The 23,575-nt window shown below is 50.1% G+C and overlaps 9 protein-coding genes across 9 annotated transcripts; 6 read left to right on the top strand and 3 right to left on the bottom strand.

The window, feature by feature from the left end:
• Positions 1-1,976: 1,976 nt before the first annotated feature.
• On the top strand, positions 1,977-2,228 carry TRV_01287 (uncharacterized protein; the record flags this gene model as incomplete). Its single annotated transcript, XM_003024529.1, has 1 exon — positions 1,977-2,228. The coding sequence occupies one exon, from the start codon at positions 1,977-1,979 to the stop codon at positions 2,226-2,228; it is 252 nt and encodes an 83-aa protein (XP_003024575.1).
• Positions 2,229-4,115: 1,887 nt separating this feature from the next.
• TRV_01288 (uncharacterized protein) lies at positions 4,116-4,774 on the top strand (the record flags this gene model as incomplete). The annotated part of the gene is made up of 2 exons (XM_003024530.1): positions 4,116-4,246; positions 4,366-4,774. 2 exons carry the CDS (start codon positions 4,116-4,118, stop codon positions 4,772-4,774), a joined length of 540 nt encoding a protein of 179 aa, XP_003024576.1.
• A 1,917-nt stretch (positions 4,775-6,691) lies between these two features.
• TRV_01289 (uncharacterized protein) lies at positions 6,692-7,846 on the top strand (the record flags this gene model as incomplete). Its single annotated transcript, XM_003024531.1, has 4 exons — positions 6,692-6,783; positions 6,886-7,154; positions 7,214-7,440; positions 7,502-7,846. The coding sequence occupies 4 exons, from the start codon at positions 6,692-6,694 to the stop codon at positions 7,844-7,846; spliced, it is 933 nt and encodes a 310-aa protein (XP_003024577.1).
• Positions 7,847-9,514: 1,668 nt separating this feature from the next.
• Positions 9,515-11,089, top strand: TRV_01290 (MFS sugar permease, putative; the record flags this gene model as incomplete). Its single annotated transcript, XM_003024532.1, has 1 exon — positions 9,515-11,089. The coding sequence occupies one exon, from the start codon at positions 9,515-9,517 to the stop codon at positions 11,087-11,089; it is 1,575 nt and encodes a 524-aa protein (XP_003024578.1).
• Positions 11,090-13,816: 2,727 nt separating this feature from the next.
• On the top strand, positions 13,817-14,479 carry TRV_01291 (uncharacterized protein; the record flags this gene model as incomplete). The annotated part of the gene is made up of 1 exon (XM_003024533.1): positions 13,817-14,479. One exon carries the CDS (start codon positions 13,817-13,819, stop codon positions 14,477-14,479), a length of 663 nt encoding a protein of 220 aa, XP_003024579.1.
• Positions 14,480-15,692: 1,213 nt separating this feature from the next.
• Positions 15,693-17,819, bottom strand: TRV_01292 (uncharacterized protein; the record flags this gene model as incomplete). Its single annotated transcript, XM_003024534.1, has 3 exons — positions 15,693-15,838; positions 15,946-17,311; positions 17,421-17,819. The coding sequence occupies 3 exons, from the start codon at positions 17,817-17,819 to the stop codon at positions 15,693-15,695; spliced, it is 1,911 nt and encodes a 636-aa protein (XP_003024580.1).
• Positions 17,820-18,328: 509 nt separating this feature from the next.
• TRV_01293 (uncharacterized protein) lies at positions 18,329-18,973 on the top strand (the record flags this gene model as incomplete). The annotated part of the gene is made up of 2 exons (XM_003024535.1): positions 18,329-18,676; positions 18,737-18,973. 2 exons carry the CDS (start codon positions 18,329-18,331, stop codon positions 18,971-18,973), a joined length of 585 nt encoding a protein of 194 aa, XP_003024581.1.
• A 432-nt stretch (positions 18,974-19,405) lies between these two features.
• Positions 19,406-22,009, bottom strand: TRV_01294 (uncharacterized protein; the record flags this gene model as incomplete). The annotated part of the gene is made up of 1 exon (XM_003024536.1): positions 19,406-22,009. The coding sequence occupies one exon, from the start codon at positions 22,007-22,009 to the stop codon at positions 19,406-19,408; it is 2,604 nt and encodes an 867-aa protein (XP_003024582.1).
• Positions 22,010-22,296: 287 nt separating this feature from the next.
• TRV_01295 (uncharacterized protein) lies at positions 22,297-23,575 on the bottom strand (the record flags this gene model as incomplete). The annotated part of the gene is made up of 2 exons (XM_003024537.1): positions 22,297-22,491; positions 22,550-23,575. 2 exons carry the CDS (start codon positions 23,573-23,575, stop codon positions 22,297-22,299), a joined length of 1,221 nt encoding a protein of 406 aa, XP_003024583.1.

A 23,575-nucleotide genomic window follows, 5' to 3' on the forward strand; every position in this document is an offset into this window, starting at 1 on the left:
GATGCAGGGTTGAACTCCTCATAGTTGGCTTTTGAGTGTGTGAGAACCATTGCATGAGGAGTCGTCTCTCATGCCAATGTCTCGTCTCAAGGAATCAATCATCACGAGCAATCAGCTCAGCTGCCCTCACATTTGGAGAATGGCCTTCATACCCAGAAGGGCTTCAGAAAAGGTATAAATAGAGGGTATATCTCCTCCTTCAACGTTGGAATTTCAGAATCATCAAGCACATCCCAAAGCATTCAATCTTCTACACTCCGAGCAAAACAGCCCAAAAGAATAATCAATTCTATCAGTTCTATCAGCCATCATGCGTTTCACTACCATTCTCATCGTCGGCCTTGCCTCTGTGGCCACCTCTTTTGCTCGCCCCAATGGAGAATCCAGCCAAGCCAACTGCGGGTATCCCAACGGCAACTGCTACCAGAACGACTGCCATGGAGAGCTGAGCGTTGATAGAATCACTTGTTTCTCTGTGGGTATACCATTAATACTCCCCCGAGCACGCTGCGACTAACCATAAACTCCTATTAGGGCCCCTACCGTGACTGCCCATGCGGATATAACTGCGGTAGCAATGTCGGAAAATGCAACGAGAACGGCTGTGAGGGTCATGCGGGCCGTTGCACCCGCAACTACCTCGGCTGCTCTTGTGCCTAGACCACGCTCAGGCAAACAATTTCGGGTATCAAGGAAACTTCTGCCTTTGCTATCTGTGATGAAGGACCAAACCGAGTCTGTCATTTCCGCTGTCCGGTGTTATTATGGGGTATCTGTGTCGAGCTCTTAACTCATCTTGTCAACAACTCTGTATTCCGCAGTGATACTAGGGACAGCTCAATATAAGATAATCCTCGTTATATTTTCTGTCATTCGTCGTCGTTAAGGGGAGAAGTCGTAGAAAATAACCTTGTTGTCAATAAGATTAAGGGGTTCTTTCTTGGCATGAGCCGCACAAAGTGTAAACAGAACAAACAAGGCAATCAAGACAAACAAGACAAATATACTCCCTTAAGTAAAAGTATCTCGGAGGGACATTACATAATCAACTCTGGCCGAGGATATGCAGGGGCGCAAAGGGTCTCATTCGATTGCACGCTGGCACTGTGGAGAGGGTGGAAAACTTCGTAAAAGGGTCCGTGCCTAAGAACGAGGAGGGAATTGACAATCAAAATCCGATGCTCAAAAGGCTGTAGCTGGTCTGCAGGGCTTGAAATGTACGTTCTGATGAAGCTGATGGATGGATGTTATTCCTAAGAACTGCTATGCTAAGAACTAACTAACAAGGACGAGGATGCACGTGACATACTCTTCGGCCGGGGGCTTCTTTGCTCGCATGAAGAACCTGAGATTGGGAGCAATGAGCAGCTGGTATATTTAGGTGCAGATGCAGGTAGGCCTGTTGCAGGATAACATACTCCGTACGGAGTACGGAGGATATTATTGTTGTTGTCTCTGCTTGGTAAGGGAGGGCCCCAGCATGTCTGACTTCTCCGTCAACCTCAGCTGAAGACTCCCAATTCCAACGAATCGGATGCTCTCAAAACACGAGCTTGTGCAAGGAACCGCTGACTAGTCTTGCACACAAGGGAACAGCCACAGTCTGCGCCCAGCGCTCCCCTTGCTCCTCTGTTGCTAATTGTGGCTGGTCTTCGCGCTCTCCTGGTTGAACCGTTATTCGAGATAACCATAAACCCATCCTCTGATCCCTCGGGGCCACTCCCTTTCTTCGCAGTTTCAATATTATCTCTCGTTCGTTACGGAGTACCAGGCGCAGCCTCTTCTAGGTCGACCAAATCCTTCGGCTCCAGCTGTCACTCCTAATACGGGCATACCCCGCGCTCCCTTCGCAAGCGACCTGAAAGTGCGATCTCGTTCGAATCGAGTCCACCCACACCATCCTTCACTCGAAGCGCTTTCCTGGAAACCAAGACGACAGACATAGAACACGAAGCAAACTTGGTCAGCTAATCGTCATGGGTGCCCTCAGCCGCCTTCTCCCTGTGGTCCTGGTGATCCTGTTGGTTGTCGCCCTTGCCGCCATCGGTCTAGTGATTTACAGCATCGCCATGGATGTGAAAGATAACACCAAGAAGAAGATGGAGAAGAAGAACGTTGCATTTTCAAGAGAGGGCGCCAAGGTTGGTGTCAAGGAAATGCAGGCGGAGGAGTACCAGGACAGAACACAAAGGTATTTCCCCGACAGGAGCCATTCTTCTTCTCTTTGAGAGCAAAGCAATGTACTGATCTTAATCGTTATGTAGTGTCCTGGTCAACATGTGGGAGAATTCCGGTACCGGCCAGACCAGGGGAAGGAAGAAGAAGGCCTGAATATGGGTGATACTGAGATGAGAAGGATTTGATCAGCCTACGGCAAACGAGTTACGAGTTGCATCTTTGGCATCATTAGTGGATGACCCGTTACGACTTTCATCTTCAGGTGTAAATGGTTGGTGAATATGAGTTTATTTCACTCCCTCTGTACTTATGAAGAACAAATCAATGTACCCATATTCAAGTCCAGTCATCTAGCAGCATTTTGGACGACCCCGATCTAAGTATATATAACAGCAATGCATTGATCGGCTTCTAGATGCGCCACGAACTACGGGTTATTCGCTGCTGCAGGCCAACTTCCTCGCCTTATTCGCCTTTGTTTCGGGGATTATGCACAACTCGGTTTGGGGGATCTACATGTACTCTTTTGCCAGTAGTGGACTCAAATCGAGCCCTATCAAGCTGCTTTTCACACTATTTATCCATCATATGAATTTACTACGCTACTTCTCCAAGTACAAGCATGACTACAATGAGTGAAATGGAGGCAGGTGACAATTGTATGGTGGAGCGTTGTCTCTCTTCCTTTCCAGTTGCACATGAATCTGCAGCGTCGAAGGATGATCAGCATGCAGCTTCCAGTCTTCCATAACAAACACCGAAAAATCCTTTCTATTGGCTCGACAGGCATATTCAAGAGAATTGGATTGTTCTTCGCGTACACAGCATAGATGAAGGATTGCGGGGGATGAGGATTCCAACTGCAAGCTAGGAGCGTACTCAATTGCACTCCACATCTTCATCCCTTGATCTACAGCCCTCCCTTTACTGATTGGCGCTTCTGTGTCGGATCACTCCTTGAAATTCCTCAGCTACCCCACAATGATGCAGTTCTGAGTTGTTCTTATCGTGACCTTGTGGAAGACGGAGGATTTGTTCAGATTCAACATAGGAGACTATGTTGTGTATGGGGTTGTTCGAGCAATATATAAAGGGGCTGATGTTGCCGGGTAATTGACAATTTCTCAGAGCATCCTCAAGCAGCCACATTGAACACTTCCATAACTCAAGAATCAGACAAAATATCCATATCGAAAACCAGTCAAGATGAAGGGCCTCATGATGCTGTTCCTTGCAGTGACCTCTGTCGCAGCCCTTGCGGCTCCCCAGCCCAAGGAGGGCTTGACCCAGGGTGTATGCTGATCTCTCCTCCTTGCACACCCGCATTTATAGCAGTAGTTTGAGGTACTGACTTGTATGGCTAGACCTTCATCTGTGCTGCTGCTCCTTGCAGCAACGACGCTTACTGCAAGAGCAACGGCTGCTACAAGTGCCAGCACGGCGTAAGTTCACGATTCTCCATCTCCCCTGTTATCATAGGAGCATTATGCTAATCAGGCTTCAACTTCCCCAGAGGTGCGCATAAACAAGTGATTGACAGGCCCACAAGGATTGATCAGGCTTATTTCAGCCTCAGTCTCGGGCTGTTCACTCGTTAGAGAGCAGGCGGGTTGGATGGAAATTTTCGATGAAATATGTGTCATATTTAACTGGATATGAAGTTTTCAACCAATAACTCCAATCAATGAATCTTTATGAAGAACGTTTCACTAGTCGAATCATGACTTGGCCATTCGCAAGTGATAGAAACGATGATATAAATAACTAGTCCAGTGGGTAACTGACTAGGCAGACACGGCTGAGCCTCAAACTAAAAAAAGCCACCATTGACTCACACGAGAAGCTGCATATTTAAACGTCAGCTTCTTCCCTCCTCGTGATGGACTAACTTGATATCCTTTACATGTTCACATCCATCTGCGACTTCACTCTCAGAGATGTCTTCGGAACCCATCTTCTTCTGGAAGCCTGAGCAGGAACATGGGTATCTAGGACAATGGTGGAAGTCCCCCTTCACCGTACCTGCAGAGGACGGAGGCGAAGAGCTCAAATATGAGAACTGTGAACAGTAAGCTTGTCTCATTGTCTCTCATATCAGCAATCGCTCGTCCATGAAGCCATGATATACCCAACATGGAACAGCTATTAGTCAATGAGTGCATCAGTCTAAGAAGGCATATGGTATAGTTACATGATGCACCAGAAGGGCGTCTTGTTCGCCCCAGACGACCCAGTAACGCAGCAGATCCTCGCTCCCTCAGGGCCTGTACCAGGTCCCAAGGAGATAAAAGCTCTTGGCCGCAAAGTGCCCAACTTCGACGAGGGGGTGTGGAAGAAAGAGCGCTTCCGGATCGTGGTGCAAGGGAACTACTACAAGTTCACGCAGAATCCTGATCTCAAGGCCCAACTGCTGGAGACGGGCGATAGGGAGCTGGTCGAAGCCAGTCCGCGTGACAGGATATGGGGGGTTGGGTTTGGAGCGAAGAATGCACCGGCCAGAAGGGCGAAATGGGGGTTGAATTTGCTGGGAAAGGCGCTGATGGAGGTTCGGGATCGGATTAGGAGAGAGGAAGAGGAAGTTGAGCAGGACGACTAATCTGACTAGTATTAAAGACTGTTTAACGACCTACCTAGTCTAGAATATTTGTTTGTCAAGTTTGATCAGCGGTAGAAAGCAGGCTGGTGGTTCCAGCTAATCATGGCCCGCGGCTGTTCAATTTGCCTTCCAAGTTTGATAGATACAACGTCATAGCCGTGCAAGATATATATCAAGATCTCTACAAGCTGGACCATTCAGTACACCACCACATCTCACCAGACTATCATCGTATAGAGAGCTTGCGAATACTGCCAGGATGTTCTTCTTTCCATTCCCTCTCGTGTGCTTCCAATGCGGAACCGACCAGAACCCGTGTCGTTGTAAGGTCGTCGGTCCAACGCTAGGTAATGCCATCTACCATCTGAAGCTCCTCCAACTTTTATCATAACTAACCCGATGCATGATGTAGGCTTCGCAGTTGGCATTATTTCGGCGGTATATTACCTTTCCCGTTCATCTCTACAAGTATATAACTAACTTCCTATTAGATTATATGCTATCCTGCATCTCTATTCTGTGGATGTTGGGGAACGGAGGCCGGAAAGCGGTAGGTCCCCTTGTAGCCATTTCTTTTGAGCTGTCACTGACGGCCCTGTACAGCATGCTGGCGAGACCTGTCGAGTGGAATGCAGAGGTCAGCCAGGTCATTCCATTCTAGGGCTCCGTGAAAGAGTGATTCCGTCAATCATTTTAACCGCTCGAGTAACTAGTTAAAACCCAATAGTTAATGTATGATTAATAGTAAATTAGAAACATACGAAATCGACCATCCTTGTTGCCTATTATTATCGATATATTAACCCCCTTGAGAGCAGTGGGGATGGATTGGAAGGATCCAAGTCACGACTTTGTATTTAGGAGGGGGCTTCCCTGCCCCACGCTCTGCCCAAGTCATGGATGGAGCCCGGGGAGCCTGGGGAGCCTTTAACTACCTCCTAAATACTTCATTCTCCGCAACCAAGTGTTTCTACTCGGGTATGTGAGATGCTACTCAAGGTAACAACCAAGGCGGGCATTTTGACTACGATGATACTGATATAGGCCTAAGATGAATAATGAACCACTATGGAAGAGTGCCGACGACATTATAAACCAACTTCGGAACGAAATTGGAAGTCTGCGAAGATTTGCAATTCCACAAAGCGATACATTATTCTGCTGATTCAAGGGCATACAAGCCTCAGCCCCGGTGGGCCGTTGACAAAATCATACTTATATCATTTTGATGACGAGCCTATTCTTGAAGTACGGAAGGGCGGCGTTGATGTGATATGTATGGCTCTTGAAAAGAAGGAGGATAGCCCTTCTAGTTGAAGCCTGGAATGCAGTCTCTCGACCGGCTGGGTTAGTCAGCATCGTCCCCAGCTAACTCGTCCAGTTCTTCAAATCCTAATGTTCAAAGGGATAATCAAACAGATGAAATAGGGCAGTGCTATATAATTGAACATATGTATGTTGAGTGTACTGAGCTCAACATTGTTCAAATCCACCCCGGTTCCATCCAGGGCAAAATCTTGGGAGAATATCGCTGAGATCATAATCTGCTGCGTCTAGGTTACTAGAATTGCGATAAACTTTCCCCTGGTCGGTATAGGGGTTGATTATCCTTGATAGTTTGCACAGAGTGAGTCCCAGTTCAAGATCCGGAACTGGGTATAGACATCTCTTCCATGGGAAACGAGGTTGGTTGCTCATTCAAGGTTGTTTCTCTTTCATGCAGCTGATAATTTTGGGCAGAATCGACCAGCACGCTCTTCACTTCGTCGTTCAACTCTCCGCAGTTCGAAATCTTATATATACCTCAGGAGTGCTAGTAATGAATCCAATCCTGATGGCTAGGATTTACATCCGACCATATATTTCCGCTGGAAGTGCTTTGCCTCGAGGCTTTGTCCCGATCTGTACACCCGGCCGATGCAGAATGTCAACCTTCAAGGAGCCGCTTACACCTGGGATGCAGCTGACGAGCGACTCTGGGAGCGTCTACAGAATCGAAGAAACGCTGCGTGAACGAAGGAGGCCTCTACCCTGCGTTTATCGCGCGAGGTAGGCCTTTAGACTTGACCCATTTCAACCCTGACTCGACCTGCTGACGCCAGGATAACTAGCTCTGGAGGGAAAAAATATGTCCTCAAGAACATGATACCAGGCGAATTCGAGTATCAACTTGATCTGCAGAGACGATTCTCGGGTCACCCAAATATACGGGCAGTAACTGACACGATCCAGCCTCTTGAGATGTTTATATACCCCTACTTGACTGGAGACCTGCAGCACCTGAGCCCCAAACTACGGTCGAAGAGAACGAAGGTTGAAGTTCTTCGGAGTGCCTTGCAGGGACTTTGTGACATGCACAAAGAAAACATTGTACACAATGGTAGGTTATTGAGAGCCCACGGTAGTATAAAATAGCAGCTGTGGCTGACAGTTGAACAGACATCAAGGCCGATAATGTGCTGATAGAGTATGAAGAAGCAGAAGCAGGAGAAGAGATGGTAAAGATCAAGAGCGTTCAGATATCAGATCTTGAGGACACTGTCCTCCTACCGGCTGGGATGTGGTTTTCGGAAGGTATATGCGGAAATGCAATCTGGAGAAGCCCGGAGAGCTGGTGCCGGGCCCGCCAGAACATCAGCTCAGACATCTTCTCCTTTGGAATTGTGGTATGTTTTGAATCCTCCGACCAACCTAATCTGGCCTGACGCTAAGTTGGTTATCAACTAGATGATATATGTCATGACAGGCAAGATGGTCTTCCACATTGGCTGGGACAAGCTTGACGCAGAAGACGCCTGGAGACACGTCCTGAGCCGACACATCTCCTACTTTGCGGACGAAGAAGGGCTCAATGGACTGCTGAAGCACATCCAGAAGGAGAACCCGTTCTTTGAGCGCCTGGTGAGCCTGGCCGAGAATGTTCCCCGACAACCCTTTGAGGCCTGGGGGAGTGTCGAGCCCCAACTGAAAAACTTGGTAGGCAAGATGACCTGCCTGGACCCATCGAGGAGAATCACTGCGGCAGAGGCGCTGGAGCATCCCTGGTTCAAATCGGCCTGGATGAAAGGATGAAAGGGATGTAACTATGTGTGACTGGCGGCGCTTTGCCATGATCCATCCTCACCCTTTGATGTACCATTATTAAATTATTAGCTGGGAAATCTCAAATCTTTCGCACAGAGACATCCATTATTTTTAGTTATGTGTTGCTTGCTTTACCCGCAGCTTTCATCCGTTTGACCGTCGTCGCTTGAACCCCTTCGGAAAACAGGAAACCTGCTCTCTTCCTGCCTGAGAGTCTCCACGCCGTCTTATTGAATTATACGGCCGCCCGCCAACCAGCTAACCAACTAACTAATCAGTAGTTACTCCGTATTATTATTATTATAACCACTTAGCTGACTCTTCCCCACGGCGCCATCTCCGGAATCGCAGTGAACCCCAGGCCAAATGCGCCAGTCATGTAGTTAGTTATATGCCATCCCCTCGTATCCCGCTCTGACGGCTATGGAGACGGGCAAGAGATACGCTTTTGGGGGCGACGAATAATAACAACGACTGACAGAGTGACAAGAAATCGGACGGATGCTCCGAGCCGTGCTACCTTGGAAGCAGGTAGCCCTTGGTAGTTCAAGTAGCTTACTTTATGTATCCAACAGCCGTCTCAAGTAGGACGGTCAGTTGAACGTCGCTGGCGCCTTAGGCGAGCCCAGCTATAATCCAGGGGTTCGCACCAACAACCTACGGAGTAGCTAGCCGTCAGCCAACCGGTTGAGAGAGAATAAACAGCAACAGCTCCAGCGTCTCTGCGGCGGGCGCCTCTGGTGTCTCCGGCAGCCCACATGGCCTGGCCTTGATGGAGTCGGGGGCTGGCCCTGTTTGAGGGTGTCCTTTTATGTATCTGTGTTGGCGTCGCTTTTGCCGGCCAAACGTCCGACCAAAGCTCGTACGATGCCCTCGCTAGCTAAGTCGAGACAAGCATTTTGGCCTCGGCCTTGGCTCCTTGAAGATCGCAGCGGGTAGATAGTAAGTGACATCGGGGAGTGACATCGAGCGGAGGCGAAGGGCGAAGGGGGGGACGGCCCATGGCTCAGGTCTGTATATACTCAAAGGGAGCAGCTTGGGGAGATGAAGATGAAATGAAGGTGAAGCCGTAGAAGAGAGATGACTATCTATGCAGGTAGCAGCTCCAGTAGCAGGCAAGGGTAACATAGCCTGGTCATTTTCCGCTTCCCTTCCTTCGACTCTTCATGCAGTGCGACGGTGAAGAGTCCGCAGAAGTCGCTTTCCTGCTCGGCCCCCTGGTTGGTCTCTCCACAGTGGATGAGCGACGGGCTCCGTCATGCAAGCAAGGGGGGGGATGGAGGGTGGGATAGCGATAACTAGTCACTTCGCTAGCATTACTGTAGGCAGGCACTTAAAGGACGGATCTTCTCTGCTCTTCCGCGCTCTCTGATCCTTTCTACTTCTTCTTCTCTTTCTTCTTCTCAAGTCTGGCTGAGCTTAGAGAAGGCAAAGGGCCTCTGCCGTCATCGACTCGAGGGCTGCAAAGTATAAGAAGTCAAGTCACCAAGCGATAATAATAAAAAGGCCGGCCCTTCAGCTTCACCAAAACTCCACCTTCACCTTCAGCTGGACCTCCACCGTCAAGACAGACAGACAGACAGTCCAGCCAGCCAGCTAGTTACTTTGGCTTCGTCTATCTATATCATCAGACTTGTTACGTTCCTCGGCCCAAAGATGGCTACAGACGACAGCAACAAGAACCTCCGGCAGTCGCCCATGGAGTGCCTCCGCGACCTGTTCAACTGGAAGGTCAGAGTCGAGGAGACAGACCCCGTCACCGGCGTCACCACAGTCGAGTATCGCGACCCGGAGCCGCTCAAGAACCCGTTCGCCATGGCTGCCCAGCTGTCGGCAAGCAACTGGCTCTTCTTCCTGGCCGGCTTGTTCGCCTGGATCTGCGATGCGTTCGACTTCCACGCTCTGTCGATCCAGACCGTCAAGCTATCAAAGTACTTCCACCGCAGCAAGACCTCCATCTCTACAGCCATCACCTTGACTCTCTTGCTCAGATCAGTTGGAGCAGCCGTGTTTGGCCTGGCCGGAGACAGATGGGGCCGTAAGTGGCCCATGGTGGCCAACATGCTCATCCTGGGCGCCCTCCAGATCGCAACCATCTACTGCGCTACCTTCTCCCAGTTCCTGGCCGTTAGGAGTCTGTTTGGTCTCTTCATGGGCGGTGTATACGGTAACGCTATTGCCATGGCCCTGGAGAACTGTCCCGTCGAGGCCAGAGGGCTGATGTCCGGCATCCTCCAGCAGGGCTACTCGATGGGCTATGTCTTTGCAGCATGCGCCAACCTGGGAGTCGGCGGCGGCACGGACTCATGGAAGGTCGTCTTCTGGATCGGAGCCGGCATCTCATGCTTGTCTGGCGTTATTCGAATTTTCCTGCCCGAGTCAAAGCAGTTCCTGGCTGCGCGCAAGGAGCGTAAGGAGGGCAAGAAGAGCGGTGCCTCGCCCGGTAAATTCTGGAGAGATACCAAGGAGATGCTGGCCAAGGACTGGAAGCTGGTGATATACTGCATCTTCCTCATGACCTGGTTCAACTTCTACAGCCATACTTCCCAGGACAGCTACACCACCTTCATGCTCACCCAAAAGGCCCTCAACAACTCTGCTGCCTCCCGGGCATCCATCCTCATGAAAGCCGGCGCCTGTGTTGGTGGTACCATCATCGGCTACATGTCCCAGTGGTTCGGCCGTCGTCGATCCATGGTCCTCTCCGCTCTCATATCAGGCATCTTGATACCTGCCTGGATTCTCCCGCACGGCGAACGTTCCCTCTCCGCCTCGGGCTTCATGATGCAGTTCTTCGTCCAGGGTGCATGGGGCGTCATCCCCATCCATCTCAACGAGCTCTCCCCCCCTGCCTACCGATCCAGTTTCCCGGGCCTGACATACCAGCTTGGCAACATGATCTCATCCCCGTCCGCGCAGATCGTCAACGCCGTCGCAGAGTCTGTGAGCGTTAGAGGAGACAACGGCAAGCCAGCGCCAGCCTATGGCGCCACCATGGGAGTAGCCACAGCCATCATTGCATTGGGTATCATGGTCACCACCGCCTTTGGACCAGAGATGAGAGGCCGCAAATTCGAGCTGGCCAAGGTGGCCGGACATCTTCACGACGGTGAACAAGAGCATGCAGGAAAGGAAGACCTTGAGTCCGGCATGGTAGGAAGATCACACGACGAGAAGAGAAGCGAGGAGGCGGAAGTCTCGGAGTCGGAAAAGGCGGTTGACAAGAGCTAGTTAAGCTTAACCTTTCTATGATTTTTATGTTATTTTATTTTTTTATTTTACCCAAGCTATGTTACGAAACAAATAACAAGAGCAATGACTACCCAGACATGCCATCCATCAGATGTTAAATGCGTTATACTATGTATTATGCTTTATGTTGCAATCTTTCAGTCTTTCAATCTATGAATCTTTTCTGTGACTAAAAATTTTTCAGCCGAGGTTCAACGAGATAGTGCGTCTTACATAATCACGTAAACAATAGCGTTGTGCTCTCTTTTATGCAGCTTTTATGCATCCCTTTTTTATGCACGTAATTTTTCTCTCACGCGAGCAAAAAAACACGAAAAAAACGCAGCAAAAAAGAAGAAGAAAAGCAAAAAACGAAAGAAAAAAAAAAACTTCAATGACAGACGGAGCTTTAATATTATTTGACTATGACTAGTAGTAATTTTACTGCTTCGGCTGCGATGGCATGTCCATTTTTTGCTTTGGCTGATCCATGGGTTAAAGCGTGCTGAACTAGGGGGTTGCCTGTCCAGTAACTCCATCCTCGATTCTGACAGCGCCATCTCCAAGGCGATCGACACTGCGACAGGCCAAAAGTCGCTTGCAGGATCACGCGAGTCGACCTGCCGTCTTTCACACGCAGGAAAAAACAATAGAATTGACGTACGTACAGGAATGCAGCTTTGCCATCTCCATCGTCCCGCCCCTCGACGGAGCCACGTATAGATACGCCGCCGTTCGATACGCAACGTCTTGCAGCCGGCAGCCTTGACGCACCGTGACCTCATTTCGGGGTTCGGGGACTCGGGGCGAAAGAGGGACCAGCCCTGTAACGTCGCGAAGGAGGAACCGCTGGTCAAGACGGAAGATCTGGCGCCCGAACGCCCGCCTGTCGCTTCGCTCGCAAAGAAGTTTTTTTCTGTTAGCTCCTGCTGGGATGCTGGAAACTAGCAGGAGGATACGATTATATGCTTGAACACTTTGGTAATTTTGGACCCTGGCCCAACCCAACACCACCAACATTTACAGTAAGAGATTCTGTAAGTATATAATATAATATACAAGTACGGAGTACTATGACCCTGCATGGCCACTGGAGCTGACGATGCAGGACGCTGTATAGTTCCAGCCGACTATTTGCTCCCAAGCCTGGGCTGCGACGGCTGCGCTCCAGGAAGGATGAATAATTCGTTTCACGCCGCGCGCACATCCCTCTGGGCAGCGCTCTTGGGTCGACCAGCACCAGCACCAGCACCGCGCATGGAAGAGGCTGAGTGCGAGATACGAGCAGGGAGATTTGATGCTGCTCCAGCCGATGCCGAGTGACTTCCCTTCGCTAGCAAATTACAGTGAGCAGCAAAGTCACTCTGCATCGCTCCCCCATCCGAAGCATCCGCATACCGTACGGTACCGTCACGCCCTTACCGCCCGGCTCCACGCCAGCCTTGGCCTCCGTTACAGCCCGTTACCGTACGTGACGCCAGGCCGCTACCCAAGAGCTCCCTGCTTATGTCAGCGGCCCTTTTTGCGCTCCTGCGTTGCTTTTTGCTGCAGGTTAAGAGCAGGCCGAAATCTCTCCCGTCGACTTCTTGCTGCACCTCCCGCTCGCCTGCCTGCTGTGCTGCCTCTCTTCTGTCTCGTTCGACCTGCCTGACCCTCCCTCGCCCTCGCCCTCGCCGTCCTCGGGTTGCTCGCCTGCGCTGCGTTGCTCGTTCGGGCTGCCTGTGCTGGCTGTGGCATCTGCCTGGCTTCGTCTTACACACTCCTTTTGCCCCCATCCCCGAAGCAAGACGGACAGACGGACAGACACACGAGACCAGCACCGGTTTGAGAGCAGCCAAGAGACACCCGCTACCAATTGACGGGATCGACTCAGAGACAGCCTAGCAGCACTTCTACGCCGACGACGAACGACGACGACCTCCACGACGACCTCCACGACGCCGAGAAAGAGAGAGAGAGAGAGAGAGAGAGACAGCTCACAAACAAAAAGATGGCCTCCTGGAAGGACCATCCGTTCGCGAAACCGCCGCTCCTGATACCATGGCGCTCGCTTCAACTTCTTCTGCCCTTTCCTTCACGCCTCCGCCGCCGCATCAGGTCCAAACTGCGGTCGAGAACATCGCCGTCTTCCTCCATCACTCGGCTCTCTACCTCGTTCTCGCCCCTAGACACCCTCAAGGCGTTGCAGGCTCATAGATGGACCATATACGATGGCCAGTATCTCGTGCTGGTCGTCCTTGGCATCTTCTCCCTCTGCATCATCCAGTCGCCAGGACCACTGGCAAAGACCATCGTAGCCCTAGGCCTGATAAGCTCGCTGTTGATGCCAATAACATGCCAGTTCTTTCTTCCCTTTCTGCCACCAATTTGCTGGTTGGTATTCTTCTATGCTTGCCAGTGAGTTGGCCCTTCTCTAACATCCTGAAACACCAGAATAACAAAATAAGGGGGAGGAATTACATATACTAAAAATGATCAATAACTATAGATTCATCCCGAGTGACTGGCGGCCGCCGATTTGGGTTCGCGTCCTGCCTGCCCTGGAAAACATCATCTACGGCGCAAACTTGTCAAACATCCTCTCAGCTCACCAGTCTACCGCTCTAGACCTGCTCGCATGGCTCCCCTACGGCATCATGCATTACGGTGCTCCCGTTGTCTGCGCCATCTTCCTCTTCATCTTTGGCCCGCCCGGCAACCCCCATCTTTGCTCGCAGCTTCGGATACATGAACATTGCGGGTGTCATCATCCAGTTCCTCTTCCCTTGCTCTCCACCTTGGTATGAAAACCTTTACGGTCTTGCGCCAGCCCACTACGGCATGCCAGGAGACCCTGGTGGTCTAGCACGCATCGATGCCCTGTTCGGCATTGATCTCTACACCTCTGGCTTCTCTGCCGCACCAGTTCCCTTTGGCGCCTTTCCATCCCTCCATGCCGGTCATGCCACCTTTGAAGCTCTCTTCATGAGCCATGCATTCCCAAAACTAAAGCCTGTCTTCATCACCTACGTCGTCTGGCTCTGGTGGTCAACGATGTACCTTTCCCACCACTACGCTGTCGACCTTATTGGCGGCGGTCTCCTTGCTGCCGTTACATTCTACTACGTCAAGTCCCGCTTCCTCCCACGCGTGCAAGCCGACAAGTTCACTCGCTGGGACTACGACTATGTCGAAATCGGCAGTGCCGATATGAGCATGCCTGGCTCGTACGGCTATGACATTGCTGATGGCCTGCAGATGGACAGTGATGAGTGGACAGTCGGATCCAGCTCATCCATTTCATCCGGTTCATTAAGCCCAGTCGACGAACAATCGGCATGGGGCGGCGAGGCAGACGGCATTCCTAAACGCTCTTCAGACCTCGAGACCGGCCTCGGTATCTCGAGATGAGTACCACAATAAAATATCAGGAACAAACAAACTTACAAACATACGATACGATAATGTTTTAATCAACGACCGCACAGGGAACGGGAGATCAGAAAGGGTTGGAAACGGTCGAGAATGGATTCGGTTTAACTATCACTTACCCGCCCATTCATCGCTTGGATACGACGCACGACACATATCAACATACTATCTACCCTTTCAAACTGGCTCGCGTGCTTATTCTTACCACGCAGCCTGAGATGGGATATACATATGTTTTTCTTTTTGGATCAAAAGGTGCTTAACTTACCGGACCGCATAATTGGATTGGAACGGATGGAGGGGCCAAAAGGGGCATTTTGGATCGGTGTTAATGGAGTTGGTGGTGACGGTGACGGTGACGGTGACGGTTATACCACTTTTTTCCCCCTTACACTCGCTCTGTGGACTGCAGAAATCTATCTAAGCGGAATACGTTCGTTTTGAACACTATCGTTTTCATTTTCTTCTTTTTTCTTGGGTCGGAAGGTTGGTCGATTAACGATGTTGATTGAGGATGAGGATGGAGGTGAGGTGGTTGTCCCTGGAGATATGGGGGAGCAGAATATACAGCTCCGAACTTTGGAATACGGATGCAAATAAACACAACCACACCGACAGAGAGAACACACTGCGGTTCTATCATGAAATGCAAAAGAGAGAAAGCAAGCAAGCAAGCAGCAAGTGTGTTGGCCGGACATGCCTCACATACATACGCACACGCAGATCTATACCCCCTTACACTTTTTACCTTTTTACAACTTTGCTCCATTATCCTTTATTGCAAGCGAGCGATCTATTTTAGCCTTGTGATATTCCCGGCGGCCATTCTTCCAGCTCCGGCATCCGCCCCGCCTTCGCCAGCTGCTTCGTTACTGCTTGCTTGACTTGACTTGATCATGATGTAATTATTTTATCCCAGCGGCTACTTGCATATCTGCCGAGTAGCGTGTATTGTATTAGCATAATACCTAATTCACTGATTTTACGAGAACATGACTTTTGCCCTTGTACTTTTTCTCCGCTTGTTTATTTCGTTTCATTAAAAAGTATTGTATCCCTAGCTATCTGGCTACGGTGAGTGGCGGAAAAGCCATTTATATATACATCAACTGCTGAAACTGAGTAATCCAAGCAAGTGTCCAACTCCACCACCCTGTATCATGTGAAAAACGGCAGATATCTATATATATATCTACTCGTCATCATATATCTTCACTTGACTAGCTATCTCCTTGATGCGAGAGACGTAATTCTCCTCTATAGAATCGCCTTTACCCCCTGCAACACGCAGAATCAAGTCATTCAAAGATGCTCGGCCCAAGATATCAACGTGATCGGCTATCAACAGTTAGCATTATCAAAGTAGCAAACACAGGTACATGCATGCATGCATGCATACATGTATGTATGTAACCGGATCCTCCAGATGGGGGCGAAAAGCTTACCTGTATTAGGACCCCCACGCGGCGAGAACCGTTCAGGCTCATGAGGCATCTCGTACACTTTAATCGGTATTCCGGCCGGGTTATACCTCTTAATCCTCCATCCACGAGTACCCATATACCCCAAGCTAAGAAGATTAACCGTCCCATCGCCCTCGTTCATAACAACGCCCCGATCAACGTGTCCTTCCCCTTCCCCTTCCATCACAGAAGTGTCCATGGTCAAATTCAGTTTCGACAAGGGATCAACTTCCTCACGGTAAAAGTAGCTTCGTTCCGTTGGCTTGCCGACGCCGTAGAACGAGTATATTTTCATATTAGGAGCTAGAGGGAGGCGGACTTCAAGCGGATTCAGCCATTTACGGGGATCGTTTTCGTTCGCCTCGACTTCTGCAGCTGTATGGGCAACGCCGTGGGAGTAGTTCTCGTCAAGCTGGTTGCGATACCATGGTTCGGAAATGTTGTACAAATAAGCTAGGCCGTCTTCAACAGTGAAATTATGCCTCGAGGCAGCTGTGAGTGTGCTGTTTGACCGGAAGTTCAGTAGGTTGCCGTTAGTTACTGGTTGATTGGGGAAGTCGTCTGGTGCCCAGGTATGGTTGCCCCATACTTCGTTGCCGCCCTTGGGTAACATGCTGGAAATACCCGGCATGGCGCGGAAGATCTCAGCCCGTTCTTCTTTGGACAGGAATTTCTCCAGGCCGTAGACTGCAAAGGCGTTGAGTTGGGCGGTATCTCGCATCTCTCCGGATAGTACTGCTGTAAGGCCCTTGGAAGCACCCAGCATGCAGCCGCTGACATTGATCCAAGATGCAATGTGACGATCGACCCAGTCTGGGCCACCGTTGCCGTAGCCCTGGTGTTCAGCCCATTTGAAGAAGAATAGAGCTACCTGTGATCCCATACTATGTGAGACAAGGACCACTTTCTTCCCGTTCAGCTTCACTGCAGTTTCGATGTGGTCCTTGAGCCTGCTAAAGTAGTGGTCTCTATGCTCTAGGTTAAGATATGAAAGCCTCCAGTCGTATGCAGCTGAATATGCATTTGTCGGGTCATATCCTATTGTCGCCAGGTTTTCCAATATCTTATTCCAAATCCAGGAGCCTGTGATGAAAAAATCCGTTGCATCAAAGCCCTGAGCAGCTCGTAGCTTGACTCCAGGCGGATCGAGCCCGGTCTCTTTATCCAGCATGATATTGCTCTTCCAGCCTGCAGTGTCAAGGACTAGTGCACGCATCATACTCCAACTGCCCCAGAGACGCTTTCGGAAGTACGGTCTTGACTTTTCATCCGTCCCCCAGCTCTCAAGGCCAGTGGATATCACTCCGGGTATCATGATGACTGGGTGAGTAGCCTTAATCCCCTGCGCCTGCAAATGTAACCCCACTGAAAATGAATCATAGCTAACTGTCTCACGCTCGCTTTGCTGTTATCAAGTCAGTATATGCATGTTATGTCACGAAAAAAGGGCAGCTTACTGAAAACTCTTTTGCATCTCGGACAATGCCTGCAGGTATAACATCGATCAGCGAGTCGATATTGAGATCCAGCAGTGCATCTAAGCTGATAACCTCATTCTGATTTGCGAAGAATAGCGCCACAAATATCCCAAAGATCCCTCCAAGCCCGAATATCAATCCATTCCGTCGCTTACTTCTTCTCTTCGGGGGAACCGCGTCCTCCGGTTTCGAGGATGCCTGGACGTATACGACCTCCTTCTCGACCTTGTTATAGCAATTATCTTCCGCCTTGGGCGCTTCTGTCACTTTCTCTGAGGCTATAACTTTCGATGAAGAATTCGCATTCGAGGGAGTGTTCTCGTCGTTGGTAGATGTAGATACGAGGTCTGCGCCAACCCGACGTCGCAGTTCCGCCATAATAAAAATATAGTGCAAAAACAGGCGCGCGTAAGCTAGACAGACGCCTATCGACTGCTCATGACCCTCCGTAAGCGAATATCGAAGACTAAAGATAGCTAACCAGGGGTCTCTCGTCTGTCTTCAGGTAGCAAGGGGAGGATTTTGTCTTTCGAGATAGAAATAACGTAGTTAGCGGGCGAACCTTTAGTGTTAATCACATGGAATAGTTAACTAAAACGCCAACGTCTGCACCAATGCGCCTGACAGCTTCGAGGGGAGAGAAAGAGACGAATAGAATACTCACGATATACGGCCGAAGAGAAAACGAGCTAGGGAGGCAGAGAAGAAGGGGGCGAAGGGCGAGGAAGAGAAGACACGAAAGCTCGACCTGGTGATGATGTAAGAAGAATCAGTGGGAAAAGTCGAAACCTTCGAGATTTAAAACGACGATACAACCAACACCCACCTTGGGCGCTTTTCGACCTGCTCGAGCGGCTCGCGGATACCTCGAGCCTGTCAGATCTGCGATGGCCGACGCCCCGTCGCAGTTCCGCTATGTCCAGTATGAGGCGGCGAAGGAGAACGAGTATGTCCCCGCGATGCGCCAGTTGATATCCCAGGATCTCTCCGAGCCGTACAGCATCTACGTCTACCGCTACTTTCTCTACGAATGGGGGGATCTCTGCTTCATGGCGATGGACGAGAAGGACAAGTTGGTTGGCGTCGTTGTATCGAAGCTGGAACCGCATCGTGGTGGGCCGTTGAGAGGATACATAGCCATGCTTGCGGTACAGGAGGAGCATAGAGGGAAAGGGATAGCTACCAAGCTGGTCCGTTTGGCCATGGATGCCATGATAGAGAGAGATGCGGATGAGGTATGCTGCCTGTTGTATATATATAGAAGTGTTGATTACTGACCGTTCGCCTGGATGTAGATTGTCCTAGAGACCGAGATTACAAATTCGCCGGCCATGAAGCTGTATGAGCGCCTGGGATTTCTCAGGAGCAAGCAGCTGCATCGTTACTATCTCAATGGAAATTCTGCATTCCGCTTTGTTCTCTACTTGAAGGAAGACGTTGGCATGATTCCGACATCGGATCCTTACCACGGACATCCGGATGGCCTACCATTGCATGAGAACGGCGAGCACCCTGGCCATCATGTCTGTTAAGCCGGGATTGTATATGATGTGCCGGGCATGTTCTATACATGGACGAACATGATGATATGATGAGAAACTACATGGCAAATCAATTGCCTGAAACTTAGCAGCATCACGGCCGCACAGTTGGATTATTGAGCATACAACATCAAGTATCACACGCCAACTGGTTGAAGCTGTGACTGGAGGAAGACCAAATAGCGGGCTCAAACTCTTTGAGACCTTAAGAAACCCATATCCCACTTGACTAGTGGCGCATAATGTATTGCTAGAGGTTAGATGCTGGACTACCTCTCTAGTGCTTAGACAGTCAACCACAACAAATGATAGATTTATTTCTATATAATGATACATTATTATACAACAGAGGAATCTCGGCATGAGGCTCGCTATATATGCAACACTGGGTATCGATCAATACTGGAAACGGTAAATAAATGGTCAAGCGGCCAGAGCAAGAGGCTCACGATTAACCCACGACTTCAAACCTCGGGGGTTGTTGGGTGGCCTGACATCAGCTTTGACAATGTCAACTGTCACACTGTTCTTCCGTAGCCAGTCAACTGGCTTATCATGACATGCGCCCCATTCCTCGTCCAAAGCGTAGGCTCTCTCAAGAAGTTGGTTAAGAGGCTCTCTATACTCGTACCCATCATCCGAAGCACTGAGATCGCTATCTACCAATTTCTTTGCCAATTCTTTCCGCCACTCGGGATAAACATCAGATGGCGAACCACAAACCCCGAGAACCAGCTTGTTGAAGTTTTGACTGGCATCTGTTTCCAGGTTTTCAAACGGAATAACACCAGCAACCACCTTGCCGATCTTCTGCAGCCAACATTCACGCTCTGGCAGGGAAGATCCATGCACCTCTCGTCGAAGCGATGAGTATATGCTAACCTGCATCTTCTGTGTAGTCCAGCCATTAAGACAGCCATGTCGCCATAGAACCCGGCAGAGGTTATACGCCCTTGCTCTCCAGGCAAGGTGCCAGAGAATGTCCATCGTCTGATCGTCGCCCTTGATGTTGAAGGTTTGGGTAACCTTTAGGTATAAGGCCACGAACGTCTTGTTCATCTTGTCCGATTGATGCAGGAAGTAAAACAGTGCATTGTTCAAGCTGGTTGTATCCAGACCAAACGAAACCCGTTCGCAATACTCGAGAATATCCGAGATTACGTTTGGTTTGCTGCATAGAGATCCTTCTAGGATCATTCTATTGATGGTTCGAACACTTAGCCAGCCATGGCCGAGGGTTTCGTCCATGTGTTTCATGAAACCTGATACGGTACCCCCGTCCTTTAGCCATTTTCCAAACCGTGGCTGAATAGATATAGACGCTGCAACTTGGAATACGTGTGTGTCATCAAAGACCCCAGACTTTCTGGCTTGGACCAGGAGGTCAAAGCGGTGGGCATGGGGGGTTATCGAAGAGAGTACTGATACCCAAGCCCAATTGCGAGGGTAGATACCCTGGCGTTTCATGGCATTGATGCACCACTTTAAAGACACAAAGTCTCGACGAAGCACGGATGCTCGCAGGAGTGCATTTACGGTCCGTGATGTCATACGACCTTCAAAGGCGGGAAGCAGAGAATGAAGCGAGGAGCGTGCATGGTGGGATGCAAAATAGGATATGGCCAGACATATGGATCGGGAAGAGAAGTATTGCCTGTTCTCAGGATCGAGCATGAGACGGCGGATCATATCTCCGATTGCATCCTTGTGGGATACCCCAAGCGCACTATGCAGTCTCCCATGTACTAATCGCGTGACTGGTACTAGAACCAAATCCTCAATGTAATCGGCAAATGTCTTGATGGTAAACTTCTTCGGAGCTTTTATCTCATTTTTACCAGGCACAAGTGGTTCCGGTGGGAGGGATGCCCATACAGACCGTATCAAGGGCCTCTGAGATGAATCCTTCAGGAATGGGATGAAAGGAGGGAGGTCATTCTTGGGAAGGTTTTGTATAAGTTCTTCAATGTGCTTCTCCCCAGCTTGAACAGCTGCCTGTGTTCCGCTTAACACCAGATGACGAAGCCCAAGTGAGTCGTCGGTCTGTGGGAGAACGTGTGCCCGGCAACCGCTCAGAAAGGGTATTACCCACATATTCTCTCGTTCGTCTCCAACAAGAGCCACGACATCAGCTTCGCTTAATGTGACTGTCTTTTGAAACTCATCGGCTGGACGATCCGGTTTGTTATTGACGAGACTTTTGAACCCTTCCACAAGCTGGAGACATATGCTGGCTTGACGCTGTGCATCGGATCGCTGTTCCTCAAGAGACTTGGGTTGATATACACGGTGACTGATTGGATTATTGTAACCATGGCGAACATATCGTAGAGGAGTTCGTGGAGGTGCCGTGTAGGGATTTCTGGCAGCATTTTGCCTGTCAAAATCGGCCATGGACTTGGTATAGCGTAACGGAACACCATGTGCCGATTTCCTTATCCAACCCCCCAGATGACTTTTGTTCCGTACTGGCCTTGTATCGCCCGCATTATTGTATTCATAGCTTGACGGTTGGGATCCTTGCTTCGTTGCTAGACTATCCAGCTCGGACAGTAGCTCTGGCAATGCATGCTTAGATCCATTTGGTTGAGAATAGCTGGTGGTGCTTTTATTTTTGCTTGTCTTGTCATCACGGTCATATTCAACAATCGGTGGAGCTAGGACGGTGTCAAGAAGGGTGTTCTCAGTGTTATTTGTGGGTATTATAATGTCGCTGCCGCCGATTTCCTGACGTTGGCTCTTCGGTTGAGGCTTTTGACGGCCTGGTACCTCGGGCCCGGAGCGCTGTGAACTCCTTGACTGCCGGTTCTGCGCATCCTCGGGTACACGGTTTATTCGATCCTTTCCCGGCTTTCTATTATCCGAAGCAGTCCGTGTCTTAGTGAGCCCGATAGAATTGTCAATCGCCGCAGCAAAGGCTGGTGGGTAGAGGAAGAGGAGCGGCTCATTCTTTATGGCTGCGCTGATATTCTCGGCAACGGGTATGCTTGCTTTCCTCGACAAGCAGTATCGACTGCCTGAGAACATTGATAGCTGCCGACGAGCATTGAGCTGCCCGAAACGTCGTCAGGTCATCGATGATGCTGGAGATGCCGGACTGTTCAGCGTCCAAAAAACTGCCTTTTCGAGGTTTTTTTTGCTTTCGACTTTTTTGCAGTTGAGCTAAGGTTGCTTAGTAAGCAAATACAAATGTACATACGAAGGAAGCTGGAGGATCAGATGGAGAGGAATATAAAACTGTTTTAATAGTCTATCTAGAGGCATTTTTTTCTCAAAATGTAGTTCTATGATACAGGGCAGGTTGAGCAGCGCTGTCATGCGCTGTTCCAAGTCCACGACTCTCTGACGAGCCGGTCACCGGCCTTGTATGCCTTGTGCAGATTCTCCCGCCTGGCTCTCTCGGCTTCATCGGGAGAGTCGTGCGGTATTTCATCCATTGACTGTTTCAGCATTTTGATTAATTGTCGACGAGAAGAATGAAAGAGCAACATGGACAGTATCTCAGGCATCTACATGGTATGTCAGCAAATATTGACCTTATCGATAGGACGGAGCGGACATCCTTACCTTATCTTCCAGCAACACCAGACCATCTCCTCCACGATGTACGAATTCCCTCACTGCATCGATCCTCTCGCGATCAAGCGTCGAGATCCTCATGGCTTTGGATAGAATTGCCACGTTTGTGATATCCTCAGGCGCAACCTGTTCCTCCCACTCATCTTGGGATATCCTCGATAGCTGGCCGGTATAAGTCGTCCCAGCTTCTCCCGCCGTTATGATACTGGGTTCACCGCTCCCCAGGTAGCTAGTACCAATCATACCTCTTGCAGGCCTATGTTTGGACCTTCTCACTCTCCTCCTCAGCCATCGTCTCCGTCGAACAAACGAATGGCACCAGGGATGGGTTCCGTGCCACGCGAACTTCGAAGCAAAGGAGAACGAGTACTGCCAACCCTCCTCGTCGACGTCATGCGACATATCGACATACCATGTCTTCCAGTCCCACTCCCAGCTTGGATCAGGGACTTGTGCATTTGCAATTGTTACGGGGCTTTGTTCAAAAGTGGCCGTCATCCATGCCGGCGGGTCAAGGTTCAGAAGCGAGTTTTTCGAGAAGATGGGCTTGCCGAAGAAGAACCATCCTCGTTGGTTTTCGTAGAGCACGTCTATTTCACTTTGCGATTGAGGATGTGGCTCTTCTGTCGTTGGCTGTTCCTGCAAGGATGCTTCGGTGTCGAACGCCACGTCCGACCCAGGCCGTCGGACAGCAGATGACGACGGTGCTGCAATTGACGTGTTCCTGGACAGCGAGCCTTCCCGTGGAGTAGTAGCTGTGATCTCCCTGCTGAGCCTGCGGTCGTCTCCATTGACCCCGTGGGTGCCATGAGCACCACCACCATCGTACCGATCCTGCTGGTACTTTGCGTATTTCCGTCGGGCCAGGTTCTCTCGCACTGAGAGGCCGGTCAACTTCTTCGCCAGGGATCGGTGGGTACTCGTCCGGCTCGCTCGCAGGCCAATCTCAGACTCATCCGGTTCGGGGGCTGGACAGGTGTTGTCTACGAGGAGAATGCCACCGCCGCTCGCCAT

This window comes from Trichophyton verrucosum (genome assembly GCF_000151505.1).
Source record: "Trichophyton verrucosum HKI 0517 chromosome Unknown contig00109_1.f1.exp, whole genome shotgun sequence".
Lineage (NCBI taxonomy): Eukaryota > Fungi > Ascomycota > Eurotiomycetes > Onygenales > Arthrodermataceae > Trichophyton > Trichophyton verrucosum.